We start from the raw sequence: 19372 nt of genomic DNA on the forward strand, positions 1-19372 counted from the left end.
TGAGAGGAGAAAGAGGCTAGGAGGAAGGTCGGGAGTCGATGGGGATAGTTTGGGGAGCCTCTTGGGAGGTGTTTGGGGGTTGGGGACAATTTTGGAAATTTTTGATTTTTTGGAGGGAAAAAAACTCGTGATTTTGGGGGCCCACGGAGTGAGGGAGGTGGGTAGGGGGACCATGAAAAGGTCAAGGGGGGGAGTAAATGCCCCAGGAGGTGGTGGGGGAAAGAGGAGGCAAGTGGGAGCCTAGTGGGGACCAAGGGATGTCTCTCCACCAATGAGAGGACAATATGGAATCCTCCATTCTTCTAATGCCCAAGCCTTCGCATTGGCTAGTTTACTAATCACAAATCTTAAGGGACTAATCCAAGAGGCCATTTTGAGTCCAAAATTCCCCTAATGCTTTTTATCACTGACAAATAAATTAGTGTCATCATTTATAGTATAATTGTAGCTTAGGACCTCGGCTCATATTCCAATGAGAGACGTAGGCTTAAGTGTGGTTAGCAAATATAGTGCATGCATATGTGAAAGGAACATGCATCATAATGATTAGGGTAATGAACACTTTTGCTTTCATTGAGGGTTGAGGGGTTTTTAGGAGGAGTCTAAGGGTTAGAGGGTTCAGGGTTCAGAAGGAGCTTCCAAGGTTTAGAAGGAGGGGACATGCTTTTGGATGTGGAGTGCAAGGAAGCATGGACACCACTTGGAGACAATTGCTTGGAATACCAAAGTTAAACTCAACAAAATTCCCAAAGAGTGTGGGCTACATTCCATTATTTATATAAGTTGGAGAACGTCTCTCTCTACATGTAGGAATTGTAAGACATTCTCTCTCTACATGTAGAACTTGCATCTAGAAGTTGCATGTAGGAGTTGCATGTTGCATGTAGAACATGGATGTATGAGTTGCATGTACAAACTACATGTAGGAATCGTATTTAGAACTTGCATGTAGAACAGGCATGTAGGAGTTGCAAGTAGGACTTGCATGTTGGAGATGCATGTTGAGGATTCCTAAGAGAGATCTAGCCTTATGCAAGTACAAGTAGAGATTTGATGCTACTCTACACACACATTCTGTGCTACCTAAGTCCATGTTGGCATAAACACAACACTCATCGAATGTCTAGAAGAGGGGGATAACTTTGCGGTTGTCATTGACTCTAGAGAGAATGAGGAAGATGACCCATACTTTGTGTTGAAGTGTACCAAACCCAAGCATGAGGTTGAGGAAGCATTCAAAGAACATTGGAAAACAACCTATGAGAAGTGGGATCGAGTAGTTGGAGCTATCTACTAGTACCAAAAAGTATCAAAGAGAGGCCATAATTACATTCAGTTACATAAGATTCTGCAAACATTTGTGTACTCTCATCTAGTAAGAGCTATTAAGTTTTAGTTGCAAGTTTGCCTAGATGAAAGAAGGGAAAAAGTGTCTTCAAAATGGATTTAGAGATGCATGAGCACATCATGGGGGGTGTCTTGGAGTAGTGGATGACTAAGCTAGTGTTAAAAAATTAGATTCTAAGCGATTTATGTATTCTAGTTATCCTAGAAAAATGAAAAATGCATTTACAGTAGACTTGTATTTAGTAAATGCCAAACCCACCGCACTTGTTTTACAACCACTACACTTGTTTTTAGTAAATCTCAAACCCACTGTGCTTGTTTTATGTAGAAACCAAATAGTAAATCCCCAGCACACTTGTTTTACAACAACTACAATTTGTTTTTATAGTAAATCCCAAACCCACCATGCTTGTTTTGGTAAATCCCAAAAAACCTGGTGCTTGTTTAGTAGGAAAATTGTATGCCCGCTATCTTGTAAAACCACTAGGTTGGTGACGACAAATCCTAAACAAATGAATTGTATGCCCTTCATCTTGTAATTGTAAGAAAATAATACGTCTGTGCTCAACAGATAACAGGATCTCATATGTAAGAGAGAAAAGCTGATAGTATGGAGAATCAAAAATTTGATTACTGTAAAACTGATACAATAGATGGCACTGCCTCCCAGCCATGTGCTCCTGTGTGAGAAGCTTCGATGGCATGCTGGAAACAGTAGAGGACGGAGGCTGGATGCTAAGGAATCAGGGTTGCTATAGCCAGTGATGAATATGGGCTTCACGGGCTTACTCTTATATAGCCACCAGTTGTAGTCAGTTAGACCCAATTGAGTGACTGACCCAGTCTGCCCAAAACAGCCAACTAGGGGTCGGTCCTGAAATAGGCCACCGACCACACGATAGAACCGTGGCACAAAATAGAGCAACTAACCTATGGTTACTGTTCGGCCCAGAGCCATCCGGGATCATCTGGGGCTCCAAACGGGCCCCGCAACCCAGGGTTCTTGGCAATTGCCATGCAACTCTAATTGTCACATGATAACTGCTTAGGCTTGTTCTACACTGCATCAATGACAAGTTTTAGTACATTCATGATGATGTATGGATTTCAACCTAGAGCCCTAATTGTGGTGGGGCCGAAAAATGGCACTCAATTAGGTCCCAAGTGGCAAGCATTAGGGTTGAGGGTTCTAGTAGCATCTTGGAGGTTGGGCATGATAAAATAAAGAATGAATTTCAATGGAAAACATGGACGACTAGTAGGTGTATTCAATAGGTGGTAGGTGAATCAAAAGCCCTCTATCTTGGGTGTCACACACAGAGGATCTAGTATGTACATGCTTAAGCATCAAGCTCACTCACAGACTCTACATGACAGGTGAAGCAACTCCAAAACACATTAAGAAAGTGGAGCAAACCTTTTAGGTTTTGAAGGAGAGTTGCTCCTTTATCTATGGGAAAAATGGACATATGTGGATACACTATCTGTAATTAAATACTAAGTCAAAGGAGGCTACTTTGACTAAGGTCTAAGGTAACACTATTTCTTCCATACAAACTTTAGTTTTGGATCAATGTCTGTGTTTTTTCAGTCAGTAATTATTTAAATGTATCAACCAAAAGAAGATATTAAATTGCTTTCCCCTCACTTACCTCCTCTATTGAGGAAATAAAATACCAAGATGATTGTAAAAACCAGGCCCTACCTTAAAGAAATAACCTCGTATGACTCAATAATATCATGAATAGTGGTAAGAAAAGTGGTGCTATCTCAAAAGTAGTGTGAAGTCAATAGTAGTGTTAACTAAACTATGCACTCAACTATTTAGTTCACTTTTTTTTTTGAACTCGACAATTAGTCCACATAATTTGTGAAGGATGAGCCAAAGAAGAGTTAACATTTTCTTTGAAATTGATTTGACCCATATCTTTGGAAAATTCATTGTTCTAGTAGTGTTTGTTGTCTACCATTTTCCAATCTAATGTTCCACACTTTGGCGACCTCATTAATGTTAATTGAGAAAGTGGGGATGGAAAGAAATGATGAGCCCCTACCCAATTGAATTCTTTTCTGTATACGAGGATTCCCCTTTCCACTGAATGTTTATAGACTAGCATTCAATCCTGCCCATAACTAGACTTGCTTGCTCTTAATTAGAGAGCCTAAACTCTTTTCTAATTTCTTGCCACCCTTAGACCAACCTAAATTCTTTTTAATAGTTGGCCCCAAAATTTTAGACCCTTCTTTAAGAGCAAGTTGGATTTAACCATATCATTGATGTTGAGAGGCTTCTCTTAAACATAAATGATACCTAGATAGAGTCAAGACTCATGAAAGCCCCTTTACTAGGAAAAGTGACCCAACTTGTCAAATCTTCATAGGCATGTTAGAAAGATTTCTAGAGTGAGTTACCCTATCTTACTTTTTTGTTCTTATAATAAATAAGGACCATATGACTTTGGATATTCTCTTTCTATTGCTATCCCCACCCCATGAGAAGGATATACACAATTTACTAGACTTCCCTAAGCTAATTTTAGAGGAGCATTAGCTACTAGAAGATAGAGAATGGCCACCATCGGGTAGGTGCACTGATTTAGTACCATCCTTCCCCCTGACATATTTTCTTGGAATCTTCTCCACGTTTCAATATTTATCTTAAATCTATCTAGGAACCAATCCCACCTATTTTTCATGAGCACCTCAAACCTCATTGGGATACCTAGCAGTTTGACCATAGTGCCATTGGGAATCCTCTAACAGCCGAGTTGTCTGAAGACATCTTGGTCCTCATCCATGAGAGTGGAATAGCATTTCTTTTAATGATTTATAATAAAGCTAAACATCTTGTAGAAAATACTCAAACAATCTAAGACACCTTAACAACCTATGTGGTATTTCTTGTAATTAAATTGGTATCATCAACAAACTATTGGTTCGCTAACTATTTCCATGTTGCTAGGCCTATCCCATGTACGTTGTTTATCTCATCTTGCTCTTTAAGAAGCCATCCTGGGTGCTAATGGTATCTTAAGGAAAAAAACTTGGGTGATCTGACCACTACTATTCTAGAAAATATAAGGGAATGGAGGTTGCTAACTAAGGTAATGCTCTATACAAGCAAAGAGATAGATAACATGCCCGTTAATCACACACTGTCAATTTTAAATCTCGCTTTTTTTCTTTGATGTATAATAGTTGGTCTCTCCTACTACTGCTGCAAGTTGATTGTTGTAGTCTTTGATCTCGAGTACATAAGCATGCCCGGTTTCACTGTTGTTGTGGAAACTCTGGTTGATCTAGTTTCTCAGTGTGAGAATCCTAGAAGTGTTCTTGGACTCATAGAGAGATGCGAACATATCCCATGCTTTTTTCGATGTCCTAACGGCGTTTAGTTGTCCTAGCATGACCTCTTGCACATTCTACTTGATCAGATGATATGCATGCATACTTGTCTTTTTTGTCCCATTCTGCTTGTGCTCGAGCAATGGCAGGATCTACAACAGATGCAGAAACTGTTGGTCTAGCTAGAGATCCCACTGTAGATCCCATTGATGGTGCTATGACAATAGTTGGAGTAGAGCTACTACTAGCTGGATCATCCAATGGTCTAGGTGTAGATCCATTGACATACTCCCATTTGTCCTAAAGTACAGGAATGTTCTCCATTCGGTATTTCCATGTGCTATAATTGGAGTTGTCTAGCTTAGCAGATGCCTCCAGATTGAGGTTGCTAGTCGTAGACATGGTGCAAGAAATGTACTCAAAGTGTCTGTGAAATCACTATATGAATCAAGTGCGAAACATAAACCGTGGCAAGTGCTAAGCTAGCGGTGGTGAAGGTAGAACTATGATATATATTTTGATCTGTTACAAGGCTTGTGGCAAATGATGCCTTACAAGGCTGGAATAAAGTACACAATGCCATGAAATAGCCAAATGGCTTTACAATGATGGCATGTGTGTGTGAAATAAAATCATGTGGTATTTTCCCACTGATCAATCAGTAATGTCTATAAACACTCTGAAGCCTACTCATTGTACTGATGAGCATCAGGTTTCAGGTAATGTGATGATGTGAAACCATATGTGAGCATAGGGAGGAACTAGTCAGGAATTTTGGGCATGGCTTAGATTGGCAACTTGGAGAAATTCAAAATGTCTCCACTATGGAGATCTAGTCTACTCTGATCTAGATCTATACCAACCGTCGATCAAAGAAAAGAACAACAAATAATTTCTTTTTCTTTGGTTCTTTTTATGTGCTAGGTCAGATGCATCGATGTAGAGGCTGATGTGCGTGCAGGAAGTGGATTTGTTGGCGAGGCTCAAAACTAAGTGATACTTGCACCAAAATGTGTGCATGATGTGACGATGTGTAGAGCACAAAAAATCGAGCGATTTTCCTTTTTGGAGCGCCCTCAAATTCTTCCTGGATCACAAGATATGACTTGATCTAGGTGGAGGGGCAAAAGGAGTGCGAAAGTGCTCAATGATGATGTGGTAGTCAGGGGTCACATGCAAAAATGCCTCTAAGGCACTATGTGATGATGTGGCAGGTAGGTGCACATGCAGGATGCCAAGTGTTCCTGGCAGGAGGTCAGACTGCCTAGCTAGCACTACTGACTGGGCAATTGAGGTGGCAGGTGATTGGGCCTGTTGAGGTGGTAGTGATGACATGGATGCCACATGTCAGTTGAGGTGTCAAGGTGACATGGCTATGCTGACATGTCAGAATAAGATGAAATGGCCTTTGACTTTGATTGCCAGGGTCGAGTGTGGATGTGGCACTTGCAGGTTTCTGATGACATGGTACTAATGACTAGACTTGCCTATGTGGCAAGTGATAACGTGGCAAATAAATGCTGAGGTGGTAGCTGGACTACCATGTGGAGGATAGGATCAAGCTAATGAGGGCCACGTGTCATTTTGCAGGCATGCGACATGGAAAATTGGGAGCCAGAAACACTGAGTCAAGAAAATAGAGATGGCACTGCTATGGTTCAGGTTCATGTGCCTATGCCCATCCGTGGGAGCATCTTCCATTGAAGCTATTGAGACGTCCTTGTTGGTCGTGGAGGCACGTAGGTGGTTGGGGGTCTTAGAGTCATTGTAGACCTCATCAAAGTGGCTTGTGGATGGTCGTCGGCTGCCTTGTGTGCTTGGAGTATGGCGAGGCACAGCTGTGAGGCATAGCTGCTGTGCTGAGTCATTGTTGCAGTATGGAGACGGGCTACACATCTTGCGGCTGTTGGATCTGTTGAGGAGCGGCACTTGTAGTAGCGAGGGAGCTGGCCGGTTGCCTATGGAGCGTGGCTCGCTAGAGGTTGCCCATGGAGCATGGGCTACCTGAGTCATCGGGCAGCTATGGGAAGATGTTGATGCACCTGTGAGGTGAGCCGCTTGTTGTGAGGCCGGTCCTTTGTGGCTGTGCTGGTGTCATTCGAGCACGCTGAAAGAGTCGTGGGGCGAGCCGTGACGAGATAGCTTGACGTTCGTGGCTATAGTTTATTAGTAGTGCTGATTTGGAGACCTTGGAAGCAGAGTCTGTTGGCTGCTACACATTGGAGCCATTGTGCTGCTAGAGTAGAGCCATGTTTGCTCTAGCGGCTCTATAATTGTGTTGTGTGTCTAGGCTAGAGCGTGGCATTGTGGGCACTAGCTCTGACGGGCTGAAGCAGAGCCGAGAGTCTGGCTGGGGAGCAGATACTATGGATTCCATCGATGGAGGCGACTGGCATAGGAGTCCACTGCTTCTGTGCTTTGCATGAAGTCGCTCCTGTAGAGTGCAAAGGTCGTAGATGGAGCTTGTAGAGAAGTTGGCTAGATAGGTCGCATGCGTAGCTGTAGGTCATTACGAACGTCAGAGCAGCGAGCTTGCTAGAAGTCTGTGGTAGTCGTGTGAGTCTGCTTGGGTCGCTACAGCCGCCTTGAGCTCTCTCTTACTCAGAGGAAAGAGACTAAAATCCTCTAAACCTCAGACAATACACCAAATCACAATAGAAGAGATGAAACCTCTCTGTGTCTCTCTCAAAATGAATAGAGTCAGTAGGAATGAAGAAAACTCTCTATCTCCCTCTCTGTCTAAAGAGAATGTCTAAAGAGAAGGATTCCTATCACATGAATCCTCACAAGATTTCTTTCCACTCCTGGATCTCACCCAGAGTCATGACTAACTATGTGATGTGAATAATGGAGACAACCTCGTGCTCTATGCTAGAGGCTTACCCATGTACCAATGAGAGTGTCTACCCATGAGAACACTGTGTGAAAGCTACCATTGAGGTCTTATGCTCGAGCTACCGCTAGGGGCTTACGCTAAACTATCAAAACCAAGTCATGTGCAAACATATGTATGCCAATGATCAAGCCTGTAACATAATGGTGACAACTGTGTGTTGGGATAGCCAATTTAAGAACCAATGATGGATATAAGAGCTAATGCCAAAAAATAGTCAACAATGTGTGACTTTACATGGGTGGCATGTGTGTGCAAGATGTATGCAACAATCTTGAATCTGAGAGGCAGATTACTTTGCCAAGTCTCACATAATGTGCTAAACTATCGAATGCTAAGAGACTGACATGGTGTTAGGTGTGTGAATGTGTACACCGATGATAGATCCAATGGGACTTACGCTTCTGGGAACTCATCGAGTGATATGACAATGGCTTACTTGGCTTGGTGGAGTTCAATCTCGTCTATAGCTGTGCTAGTCTATAGCTAGACTACACGTCAAAGCATTAAATGCAGTAAAATGAATTTTAGTTCGTTCATTTTATGTCTTGGGTGGTTACAATGGATCAGGAGATGGTTTTGATGAAGAGGATTGGATGATGCTGACCTATGGGAAAGTTAGAAGGCATATCTAAGGTGCTCACTGCATAGAGCACAATCTGCAATCATTTTTTGTTTTTGGAGCACCTCAAAATTTCCTCTGGATCAAAAGTTATGGCCATTTGAAATATGTGCCAAACTTTGTCCAAGGGAGATAGCAAATGATGATGTGGCACATGTGATGATGTGGCAGTGTGAGGTTACATGCCAAATGCACTGTGTGCCTAGCCGGGGGGCTATGCCACATAGCACTAGGTGGCAGTTGAGTTGGCAAGCTGAGGTGGCAAGTTGTTGATGTGTCACCTACTGATGTAGCAAGCAGACATATCTGCTACTAATGTGGCACTGAAGTGATGTGGCAGCTTAATTTGCAAGGTGACTAGATGTAAGTTGATTGGACTACGATTTTACTCCTTCTCACCAACATATGCATTTCATAACTTATCGATGCATTCTGATGCTCAAATTAGGTTATATGCCATTTATGCATACCACTAGCAATTTTTCTTGGTGTAACAATAGCACTTTTAACTGTATCGTAGATGGTATACATTTTCTACAAATCTCATATTGATGTTCTTTCAAAAGCAAAGTGGTAGCTTATTCACAGCTCTATAACTCTCCAGTTGAAGTCAGACTACAAATCCTCAAGGATTGAGAGATATCCAAGCTGCAAAACTGCTGTCCAGAAATTTTTGCAATTTCCTGCAAGGCTTGGTCTCAAACAGTGGCAAACAACTTTTTACTATTTTGCAGCCTTCCTAAGTTTTGCTACATATACCAGATCAATTTGTTTCCAAAAACAAAGTTGTAGCTCATCCAAAAATTTCCAACTTTTTTGTTCACCTCAGAGCTCAATTTAGCAATGGTGAGAATATATTTGCATTGCAAAGTGACTGTTCAAAAGTTTAAGGAAAAAAACAGCAATCGTGAACACTGTCTATTGTAACCAAAAACAAGCCCATGCTGCTTTTGCCTCTTTGTCTCTATGAGTTACACTACCATAGAATTCCCTTCAAGATTCACACATTGCTCTGTTGGTGCCTGCTATCGCTTGACTGGTGTATCATTAATTGTGTGATGAGAATAACTCCATGCTAGAGCCGGTCTGGTGAACGGTCAAAACCAAGTCATGTGAGAACTGAGTATGCCAAGGATCAAGCCTATAATCAAATGATGACAACTGTGTGTCAGGAGTAGCTAAGAGGTTGTACAAGGCTCATGTGTATGTGTAGGAACTAATGCCAAAAATAGTCAACAAATGTGATTGTACATGGGTGGCATATGTGCGTGCAAAGGTGCAACAATCCTGAATCCGAGGAAGATCTTTTCCAAGTGTCACACTGAGGTGTTGAAGTGGCAAATGCCAAGGGTACTGAACTATTGTCAAATGTGTGAATGTGTACACCGATGATAGAACCGCATGGGACTGGCACTACTGGGAACTAATCGAGTAATGTGGCAATGGCTTACTTGGCTTGGTGGAGTTGGATCTCCTCTATGGTGGTGCTAGTCTATAGCTAGACTACACGCGTCGAATCACAAAATGCAGCAAATGAATTTTATCTTTAATTCATTTTAAGTGTTGGGTATGCTTCAAGGAGGTGGTTTTGATGATGAGGATGCAATGATGCTGACCTATGGAAATGTTAGTTGTGAGATTTGCGGTGATAGGTGCATAGAGCACAATTTAGCAATCATTTTTTCTTTTTACAGCTCTACAAAATTCCCGCTGGATCAAAAGATACGGCCATCAAAAGGATAGGCCAAACTTTGATCCCAAGAAGGTGATCAAAGTGATGAGGTGTGCTAGAGGGTAATGTGGAAAAGTGGTGGTCAGATGCCAAATGCATTGTGTGCCTGTGAAGAGGCTGTGTGCTTGGCTAGCACTCTTGACATGGTAGGCTAATAATGATGTTGACTAGCCACTGTATGATGAGGTGTCACTAGTGAGGTGTTATTGTAGGCTGATTATGCTATTGACTGGGCACTGCATGATGAGGTGTCACTACTGAAGTGGCCAGTGACATGGCATTACGTGGCCTTCAAGGCCTAACTATGGTTAAGCAAACTTGAGTGATATGGTGGTCTTGCTGACATGGTGGTCTAAGCTGTCAACTGATGACATGGACTGCTTGAGTGGTAGATTATCCACATGATAGTTAGAATAAGGCTACCATGTGGTAGCCTATGAGCCAAGCTTCAAATATAGGTCAAAATCTAAGGATTCTAACGAAATCTTAAAAGATTATGTCTTCTTCAACACTGTGCTCATTGGACATGTCATAGGTCGTCAATGGAGGAGGCAGCGTTGTAAATTGCCCATGTTGTTTGGTCTGTCAGCAAAGAATCTATGTACCTATGGAGCCTGAAGGAATCATGATGGTGGAGAAGTTGTTCATGGTCTCTGTATGTAGAGCACGTTGCTTGGCATCCTTCGTTGAGGTGAGTAGTCTAAAAGATGGTGCTCGTTGGACCTGTTGTGAGGAGCCGTTCAGCCGTGTAGGAGGCTAAGGCATTGCGTTTGAGGTTTCGAGCTCATGCTTTGCTGTAGGTCACTTGCATGGAAGCTGTGTTAGGATAATTTCCAAGAGCCACCATTAGAGGTGGGCTGGGGCTATGAAGGACTGCATGCTTCAATTGCCCATGTGTTTAGTCGAGGCTGATTAGCCATGTAGAGGCTGTCTTAGTTGATGTCGCACGAGCCTTTTTGGAGGCATTGGCTATTGATGAAGCGTACACGTTGCTGCAAGTGGCATCGAGGAGGCATGGAACTTCGTCGCTTTGCTGATCTACCTAAGCTATCCATTGAGGGCATGGGCCTTTGGCCTTTTGAGTCATAGAAGCCGGCTATGTAGTAGAGCCATAGGTTGCTTTAGTTGCTGTTGGAAATGCATACTTGCTGGTGTTGATGCCTTGCAGTAGTCAATCTTGTTTAGAGCCCATCCAACTATTGCACTGCCAGGTCGATGGCGTTGGTTGTGTATCGTTGGAGATATTACTCTCGTGCTCCATTTGTAGAGGTGTGCCCGTAGGCGTTGAGCCAGTTGGAGCAAAGGAGTCATGAGTAGAAGAGCCTATGTGAGGCACTCTATTATGGGCGTAGTTGAGGAGGGATATCAAAGCATTGAACGTGTTGCAAACCGTGTTGAAGGTTGAACTAGCTCTCAAGGACTCTCTTGTTGGTCGTGAGCGTGGATCTTTAAAGTGCAGTGCTATAGTTCAAAGTGTGGAGGCATTACCCATTGCTAAGCATTAGAGCAGAAGACAGCCGATGCTCGTTGTTGAGGTCGATGCAGACTAGGAGCTGGTGTTGTGGGCTTGTAGTTGTGGTTGCATCGAGGAGTCGCCCTGGATGGGCTGTAGGCCACTCCATGTTTTTGCTCTGTTGGCTGAATTCATTGAATGTGATTTGTTGACTAAGCTGATGGAGCTACTGTTTGGGTGAGAAGCTATGGCACTTTTCTCTCAATCAAAATCTCACAGGTCCTCGGAGAAATGCTATGTCTTTCTTTCTCAAATTTTGAACTCAAATCTCTCTCAACCACTTTTAGAATGAGAACTTTATTTCTCTCTTTCTCTCATAAAATTAGAAAACAGAGTCTCTTTCTCATAGAACACTCAAGCAAGAACCTCATTATGAAAATGAACATATCTAAAGCTCCGAATGTTGAAATCGGATGCTTTCTACCTCAAAACGAAGATTAGGATGAGCTCTATGTGAAGAGCTAAAGATGGAATGAAGATGCCTCAATGAGAGTGCTTGTTCCTTAATGGGAGCAAAGGGCTTAACACCTTGATGGAAGCAAGGGCTTACAGTCTCTCTCATGAAAACTTTCTCAATGGAGGATGCCTCACGAAAGGTGGGCTTGACGCTCATGAAGGGAGTGGCAGCACCATTAGCTCTGATACCATGATAGCGGAAGTGAGAGAGGGAGAGAGAGAGGAATGCACACGATATAGCTACATGTACACTAAGTGTATTGATAATGAACATGAAGATATACATGTGAACCCCTTAGGGTTCGGGTTAGGGTTAGGGCTTGTCCTTATGCCCTATGTAGATAATGCAATTTACACTATCTTTAACGGGTCCCATGTATCTCTTTCCTCAATAAGAAGCTCAAGATACCATTTAGAGGCCTCATTAATTCAAGCCAAAAGAAATTTGCTTTTGTGTCATTAGATTGGTCCCCACTGGCATGGCATGCTATGTCAAGGACTTGGTGGAATATTTCAAAATCTCCTCTTACATTTTATTTTGGTATTTTTAGTTTTCCAAAATGGCTCCTCTTATTGTTGATGGCATTGTTGTACTATTGGTTGAATAGAATGTTGGCCTGCATCTACATGTTCATGTACCTCTCCTCCATTATGTCATCGATTTGCCATAATGCTACTGGAGGGTGAGAGGTTAAATTGTTAGAGGGCATTAAGGGATAGAGTTTAAATTGGTAAAGGGCATTGAGACCACAAGAAAGTTCTCAGAAATGGACAAGTTCTAGATTTCTTTTTTATCATAAATGCATAAATGGTGCAAAGGTGTGGTCTCCAAGGTGATGCAAACTATTGTGAATTCAAATCTGGATTTTGACCTCTGTTGACCAAAAACTTAGCAAAAATGTAGAAGCCACCAGGCAAAATAAATGCCTAATGCTAAAAATTTAATGGAGATTTAATGATGGAAAATGGGCCTAGTAAAGCTCCTAGAGACTAGATTTTTTCTCGTGTGAAATCTAGGTTCAAATGGGGTTTCAATTTGGGCTCCAAATGACCAAGTTAGGGGGCCTTGACAGAAGGGTCAATTTTTAAGAAATTTGAACAAAGGCTCCAACTTTTTTGGGGGAAGGGGGAAGGGGAGGTGGGGTGGGGCTAGGGGGGCCATAGGGGGGTGTTTGAAGGGTTAAAGTTAACCTAACCTATCTCTACCTAGCTAGATTAGGTTTAACTAACCTAACTATGGTCAATTTTGTTGGGTTAGTTTAAGTAACTATGGTTTGTTTGCACTACCTATGGTTTAGTGGAGCTAAATATGGTTTAGTTGTACCTAGCTAAATTGGGTTTAGTTAACATGCCTATGGTTAACTATGGTGGGTAGTTTACCTACCACTAGTTGGTAGCACTACAGTTGAGCTAGATATGGTTTAATATTGAGCTAACTTGAAAAATCTAACTAGGGTTTTAAGGTTGAGAGAGGGTTGTGGGGTTTAGGATGAGCTCAAGGTTAAGAAGTAGAGAGCTAGTCTCTTTCACAAATTCATGGGGTTAAGGGTTGAGCAGGAGTGAACAAGGGTGAGGAGGAGGGAGGAGGAGGGAGGAGGAGGAGGAGAAGGGAGGAGGAGGAGGGAGGAGGGAGGAGGGAGGAGGGAGGAGGAGGGAGGGGGAGGAGGGAGGAGGAGAAGTAGGAGGAGGAGGAAGGGAGGAGGAGGAGGAGGAGGGAGGAGGAGAAAGGAGGAGGAGGAGAAGGAAGGAGGAGGGAGTGTAAGAGTATGTCTTGCAAGGATGAGAGCTTGCTAGAACATGTTGATAGTCTAAGGGAGCATGGATGCCAATAGATCAAGCACATGAACACAAAGGTGAACTTAAGACTAAGCCCCAAATTGTGGGAAAGTCTTCCCATTGAGATATATTTATACATGGTCTCTACACAAAAGTGTATGGAATGGTCTCTACACAATTTTTAGGGGACCTCAATAGTCTCTACATAATTTTTAGGGGACCTCAATAGCCTCTAGAGTTGCCTCTAGATTTTTGTAAGGGACTCCACAATAGTCTCTAGAAGAATGCATGTACAAGAGCGAGGGAGAAGCCTCATGGAAGATGCTTGAGGAGACAAGAGCTATAGCACCATGTGGCCTAATATCTGAAGACTTCTTGAAGAAGGGAGAGAAGGACTTCTTTTATAGATACTTTCTCACCCTCCACCCATTTACAATTATTGCTTGTAGATTCTTTATCAGATAAGCCAACATGTCACCTTTTTAGATCCTCTAGCATCATTGACTAAGCAACAGATAAGAGCCTAGTTCCTTTCCATAGGGTGAAATCCTCCAAGGCTTCTAGATGATTCCTACTTTTCACATGGTGAAGACCCACATTTCCATATAAGGCTTCTAGATGATTCCTACTTTCCACATGGGGAAAACCCCAACTCCACATGGTGAAACGCTCCAACTCTACATGAGGCTACTAGATGACTCTTCTTTAAAAGCACACCCCTCCACACTTTTCCATGTGGAAACGCTCCAACTCTACATGAGGTCCACTTCTTTATATAACACACTCTCCCTATTTTCTATAACCCCCACACTATAATATTACAATCACTTCTTACTCCATACCAAGGCATTTATAATTCATACACATGGTATTTACAATGATCCACTCCAAAATCCCTTACAATATCTTATCTAGCAGAAAATAAAATGGCAACTGCAAACATACCACTCAACCACTTCCATCAGTACAAACAATCATGTACATAACATAGACATTAATTCAAAAATATAAGAAGTGTCACTAAATCCCTAATCTATATCAATAGCTCTTTCAAAAAAGGCTAAATTGGGTGAAATCTCAGTTCATGTGGGGATTTTGTCCATCTCCAAAGTTCTTGTTGAGGATCCCTAGTGCACGGAGACCAACTCTAAAGAAATGCTTATAAAAACTAACATTTCATATATTTTTAATGGCTATAATTACAAAATACTCACATTTAGTACTCTTTTTTTTTTAAAGACTCACCCACCTTAACTAGCCACCCATGGTCCAACGAGGGGCACCCTGCATAGGACCAACACTACACATAACAAGACTTAGACATAGGCAACCAACTCCAGTAGACAGATGCCCTACCGTATGCCGTTGGTTTGCTCATTTAATATATTTTTAAGGGCTATAATTGTAATAAAAGGACATTCAATATATTTTTACACCACTACAACTACAAAATGTGGATATATTAAATATATTTTTTGATGGCTTTATTACAATGTTTTTCCATTCGTGGCTTGTATCTTAAGGACTCTACCTTAGGCATTTGAGTCTTCAAAGCCTACAAAATAAGTATTATGATGGCATTTTTTACTTAGAAAAGTAAGATCATGAGGTTAGAAAATTTTTATTAGCACTGCCCGTTAGGGGCAGAGCTCTAGCTACTGCAAAGTTTCTAATTTAGAGGCCTGTTTCTAATTTAGAGGCCCTTTAAAAGCGGATCAACTGGAGTTATACGCCCCCAGTTGGGAGCAGTGCACTAGGCACGAGTGTGCCCCTTATTTTTATCGCTTCAACTGACTCACCCACCTGTTTGGCTTGATTTAGGGGCACCGTGTCCTATCCTGGGCCTACTCTACACACAGGAGGTTCGAACGCAAGCGACCGCCCCGGCAACCAAGAGCCCAACCGAGACTTCGGGCACCCTGTCCTCGGCCTACTCTAAACACAAGAGGTTCGAACGCAGGCTACTGCCCCCGCAAGCAACGTGGGAATACGCAGGCTAGTAAATCTAAGGGCCCTCTTTTTTGTCTCCATGCACACGTCCGTTCTAATTTATTGCAATCTTTTTGTCGCCATGCACACGTCGAATTGTCGTCTCTTTCATCTTTTGTTCTTCATCTTGTTCATTTTTTGTTTCTGAGCTTTGGCTATGGCTTCACCTTCGTCGTCTTCTTCTTCTTGGTCTCTGAGCTTTGGCTATGGCTTCCCCTTCGTCGGCTTCTCCCTCGAGCTTTGAGCTTCCCTTCCGCCTCCTTATCCCTCCCTCCTCCCTCGATCTCTGAGCTTCGCCTCACCTTTCTCTGCCCCGCCCTCTCCCCCCCCCCCCCCTCCCTGTGGAATCCCCTCTCCGGTCATGCTGCAGGCCCCAGCCGCTCTCGATATGGCTTCGCCAGACTCCAAGGTCGTTTCTCCTCCCCCTTTTATCTGAATTTGAAATGCTCTACGTACTTGGTAATGAATGAGTCCGCAAATGAGTTATCGCTTTTGCTCAAGGAAACCCCTGGTGAACCCACGCATTCGTTCCTGTGGATGTTTTTGCTTCGGCGTGAATTTGCTCGAAAGTCAATAAAATTCCTTCTATCCACTACATCGGCCAGAACAGCCATGGCTAGACTTGTAAACAACTTGGATAATCATTTGATCATGTTAATGAAGAACCCAATCCTCTTCGTCCCTCATATCCGGCTATCAAATCCCTGAGGTTTTGGAATTATGTGTGTATTCCAGTGCGTTGACGAAAATCGTTGTGTTGCTTCCAGGGCGTAGTCCCTTTGAGCACTTGGGTTCTCATATCCAACTTCAAGCTCTCGTATAATCTACTTCGTAGGCCGGATGGAAGTTTCAATAGGTATTTAGCGGAATTCTTGGAAAGGAAGGTGCTGGCGAACGCGATTCCTGTAGAAAATGTCGCATCTATGGATGTTGTGATCGAAAGGACGACAGGGGTCTGGGGTCGTATATTCTGGGAATGGGAGACACCGCAGCGACAAGGGAATGCAGAGGGGCAGCAAGAGACAGGGGCAGAACCAGACCAGCAGGGTATCAGAGAACCGGCTGAGCAAGGCGAGCCTCAACTGAAGCCGTTGCTTATTTATTTCCACGGTGGAAGCTTTGTCCATTCGTCCGCCAACAGTGCCATTTACGACGCAATGTGTAGGAGGCTGGCAAGGATGTGTGGAGCTGTGATCGTATCAATAAATTTCAGGCGTGCTCCCGAGCATCCTTATCCGTGTGCGTACGAGGATGGTCTTGCTTCTCTGAGATGGGCGCAGAGTTTTGTGGGAAGGTCTTGCCTCCTTCCTCTAGGTTGCGATCCGTTGCACAGATGCTATCTTGCCGGTGATAGCTCGGGAGGCAACATCGCTCACAACGTAGCGATTCGGGGCGTGGAAGAGGGATTAAATCTTGCAGGCTCGATTCTCCTGATGCCAATGTTCGGAGGGCAAATAAGAACTCCTGCAGAAAGGTTGTTAGATGGAAAGTATTTCGTGACCATGAAGGATCGAGACTGGTACTGGCGAGCATTTCTACCTCCTGGGGCAGATCGAGATCATCCAGCTTGCAATCCTTTTTCTTCAAGTGCTCCCTCTTTAGTGGATATCAATCTCCCGCCTTGTCTCGTCTTTGTGGGGGGATTCGATCTACTGCAAGACTGGCAGCTCAACTATGTCCACTCTCTCAAGCAGGCAGGGAAATCTGTGCAGGTAATGTTCCTCGAGAAGGCCACCATGGGTTTCTTCCTTCTTCCAAATTCAGACTTGTTTTACACCCTAGTCGAGAGGCTTCGCGACTTCCTGGGCACTCATCGCTAGCATATCTCCGGCACTGGTATACAGTATCTCTATCCGAAGAATCCTTGGTTGTCTGGGTAGAGGTTTAAAACTGTCAACGCAGAACTTTGCCGCTGAGGATTTAACCTTCTTCCTTTTTACTTAAATTTGTTGGAACCTCCCTTTTTCGCTGGGCTAACAGTCTAGTTCCCCTTGCCCTCGAAGATAGTGGAATCTCCATCCCTTTTAACAGTCAGCGAGTTCCTCTCGGTGTTCTCGCACAGATGGTAGATTTTTGAAGATGGTGAAAGTTTCATTCCTTTTTTGCTCGGCTAAGAGTCTAGTTCCCTCTCTTCCCCTTCAATGCTCCCAACTTTTAACAGTCTGTGGTATGTGCAACTTTTAGATCTCCATTTGTCAGAAGTTATAAACTTGGAGTGTACTGGGAAACTGGTTATAGGCATTTCTATATACCCACTCGAGGCAATCAGGTGCCTGGGTAAGTGGGTCTGCAAACAGCTGAATGGCTTGGGTTTTGTTCATAAGCTTCCGTTCCATGTTTGGAACTGAATCTGTATTTTGTACAGGAGTGTGGAATCTACCTCTCTGCATTAGATTTAGTGTGAGAATGTGCACAGCTACCTGTGTACATTATATTGAGTGTGAGACAGTTTACTGCTAGTTCAATGTTTATCAATTTTCTTGTACAGAGGTCCAAAATGGCTGCTGTATGTCTTACTGCTAATGCTTATGAATTTCTCTGTACATGCATAAAGGGAAAATTTGTAGCGCAATGCTATTTTTTATATCATGAACTTCGTATTCTCATGGAAACTAAAAATGAGGAATATACCCGTGTAAGTACATTCAGGGCAATCAATGCAGCAGCGGAGCCAAAGGTGGCTTGGACACATCGGAGGACACTCTTCATATCTGTGAGTAATTAGAATCTGCCTCAAAATTAATGAAGAAGTCCTAACCTCTTTTCAAAGAAGAAAACTCAGCAATGCTTTAATGACCACTATACACCTTAGGACACACCCTTGCTAGGTAGCATGCTCTGCTTAGTTAATAAGTTGGTCCAAAATATGCCTTAGGCACAAGAGCAAAACTTTTGGGCAAGGAGACTTCAATTTGCACGCCACCCTCAACTGTCTGCTTTCCTGCAATGCAGGCTGGCCATCAGCCTGTGCTCCCAACATATGGCCAGATCAGCTTGATATTTTAGAAGGCATGCACCAGCAAAGCCTCGCTCTGGGTCACTGTAATTACCTTGCATTGCCAAACCTGCTTTTCCCAGAAAACCTTGAGGTTCTTTTCTAGGAGATCCCTAATCCTAGGGAAGCTCCTGAACAAAGGCATAGTGCCCTCACTTGTCCTATATGGGATGCTGTTTGTCATCGTGCCATTGTGCCAGCAGAGGAGGGTATTGTTTTACTGCTAGGAATGCCCCCTCTTATGAAATGGGAAGGTGTGCTTTTACCTGAAAGTATTGGCTGTGCATACTGCTTTTGACTGCTCAATAGTTTTGGTGGCCCTTCCATTTACTGGGTTTCTAAAGACCCGCGGAGTCTCTTGGGCACTGATGACGACATAAGTGTTGCTTTGCTTGCTAAATATGTCTTCCTTTTTTTTTTTATAAAAGTTTTTGTTTACCTCTTTTTTCTTCTCTTTCATTTTCTCTTTTATTTTCTTTGTAGATTTTTGATCTTTAGAACAACAAAAATTCTAAATTTGTATGATTGGACTTATTCTAGTCTTACAAAGGTATATAGATTGCTAGAGTACAGTCGCCACCACCAGAATGACATCCACATGCGGGACTGAAATTCAACCTAGATTGTTGCTAACCTTAGATGGAGATGTGAATTGCAATAGATCTACAAATTTATGGACTACATTTATGGATTATTCATGGATA

The 19372-nt window shown here is 42.9% G+C and overlaps 1 protein-coding gene across 2 annotated transcripts; it reads left to right on the forward strand.

The window, feature by feature from the left end:
* Positions 1-15837: 15837 nt before the first annotated feature.
* LOC147884806 (gibberellin receptor GID1C-like) lies at positions 15838-18224 on the forward strand. Of its 2 annotated transcripts, none has more exons than XM_087397630.1 (2): positions 15838-16082; positions 16441-18224. In XM_087397630.1, exons 1-2 carry the CDS (start codon positions 16035-16037, stop codon positions 17491-17493), a joined length of 1101 nt encoding a protein of 366 aa, XP_087253756.1. In that variant the 5' UTR covers positions 15838-16034; the 3' UTR covers positions 17494-18224. The 2 variants fall into 2 exon arrangements, with proteins under 2 accessions (XP_087253756.1, XP_087253755.1); XM_087397629.1 differs by lacking the exon at positions 15838-16082 and adding an exon at positions 16098-16297.
* Positions 18225-19372: the final 1148 nt, after the last annotated feature.

The sequence above is a fragment of the Dipteris shenzhenensis genome, chromosome 26 (genome assembly GCF_047967505.1).
Source record: "Dipteris shenzhenensis isolate YYH24624 ecotype China chromosome 26, Dip_SZ_1.0, whole genome shotgun sequence".
Classification (NCBI taxonomy): Eukaryota; Viridiplantae; Streptophyta; class Polypodiopsida; order Gleicheniales; family Dipteridaceae; genus Dipteris; species Dipteris shenzhenensis.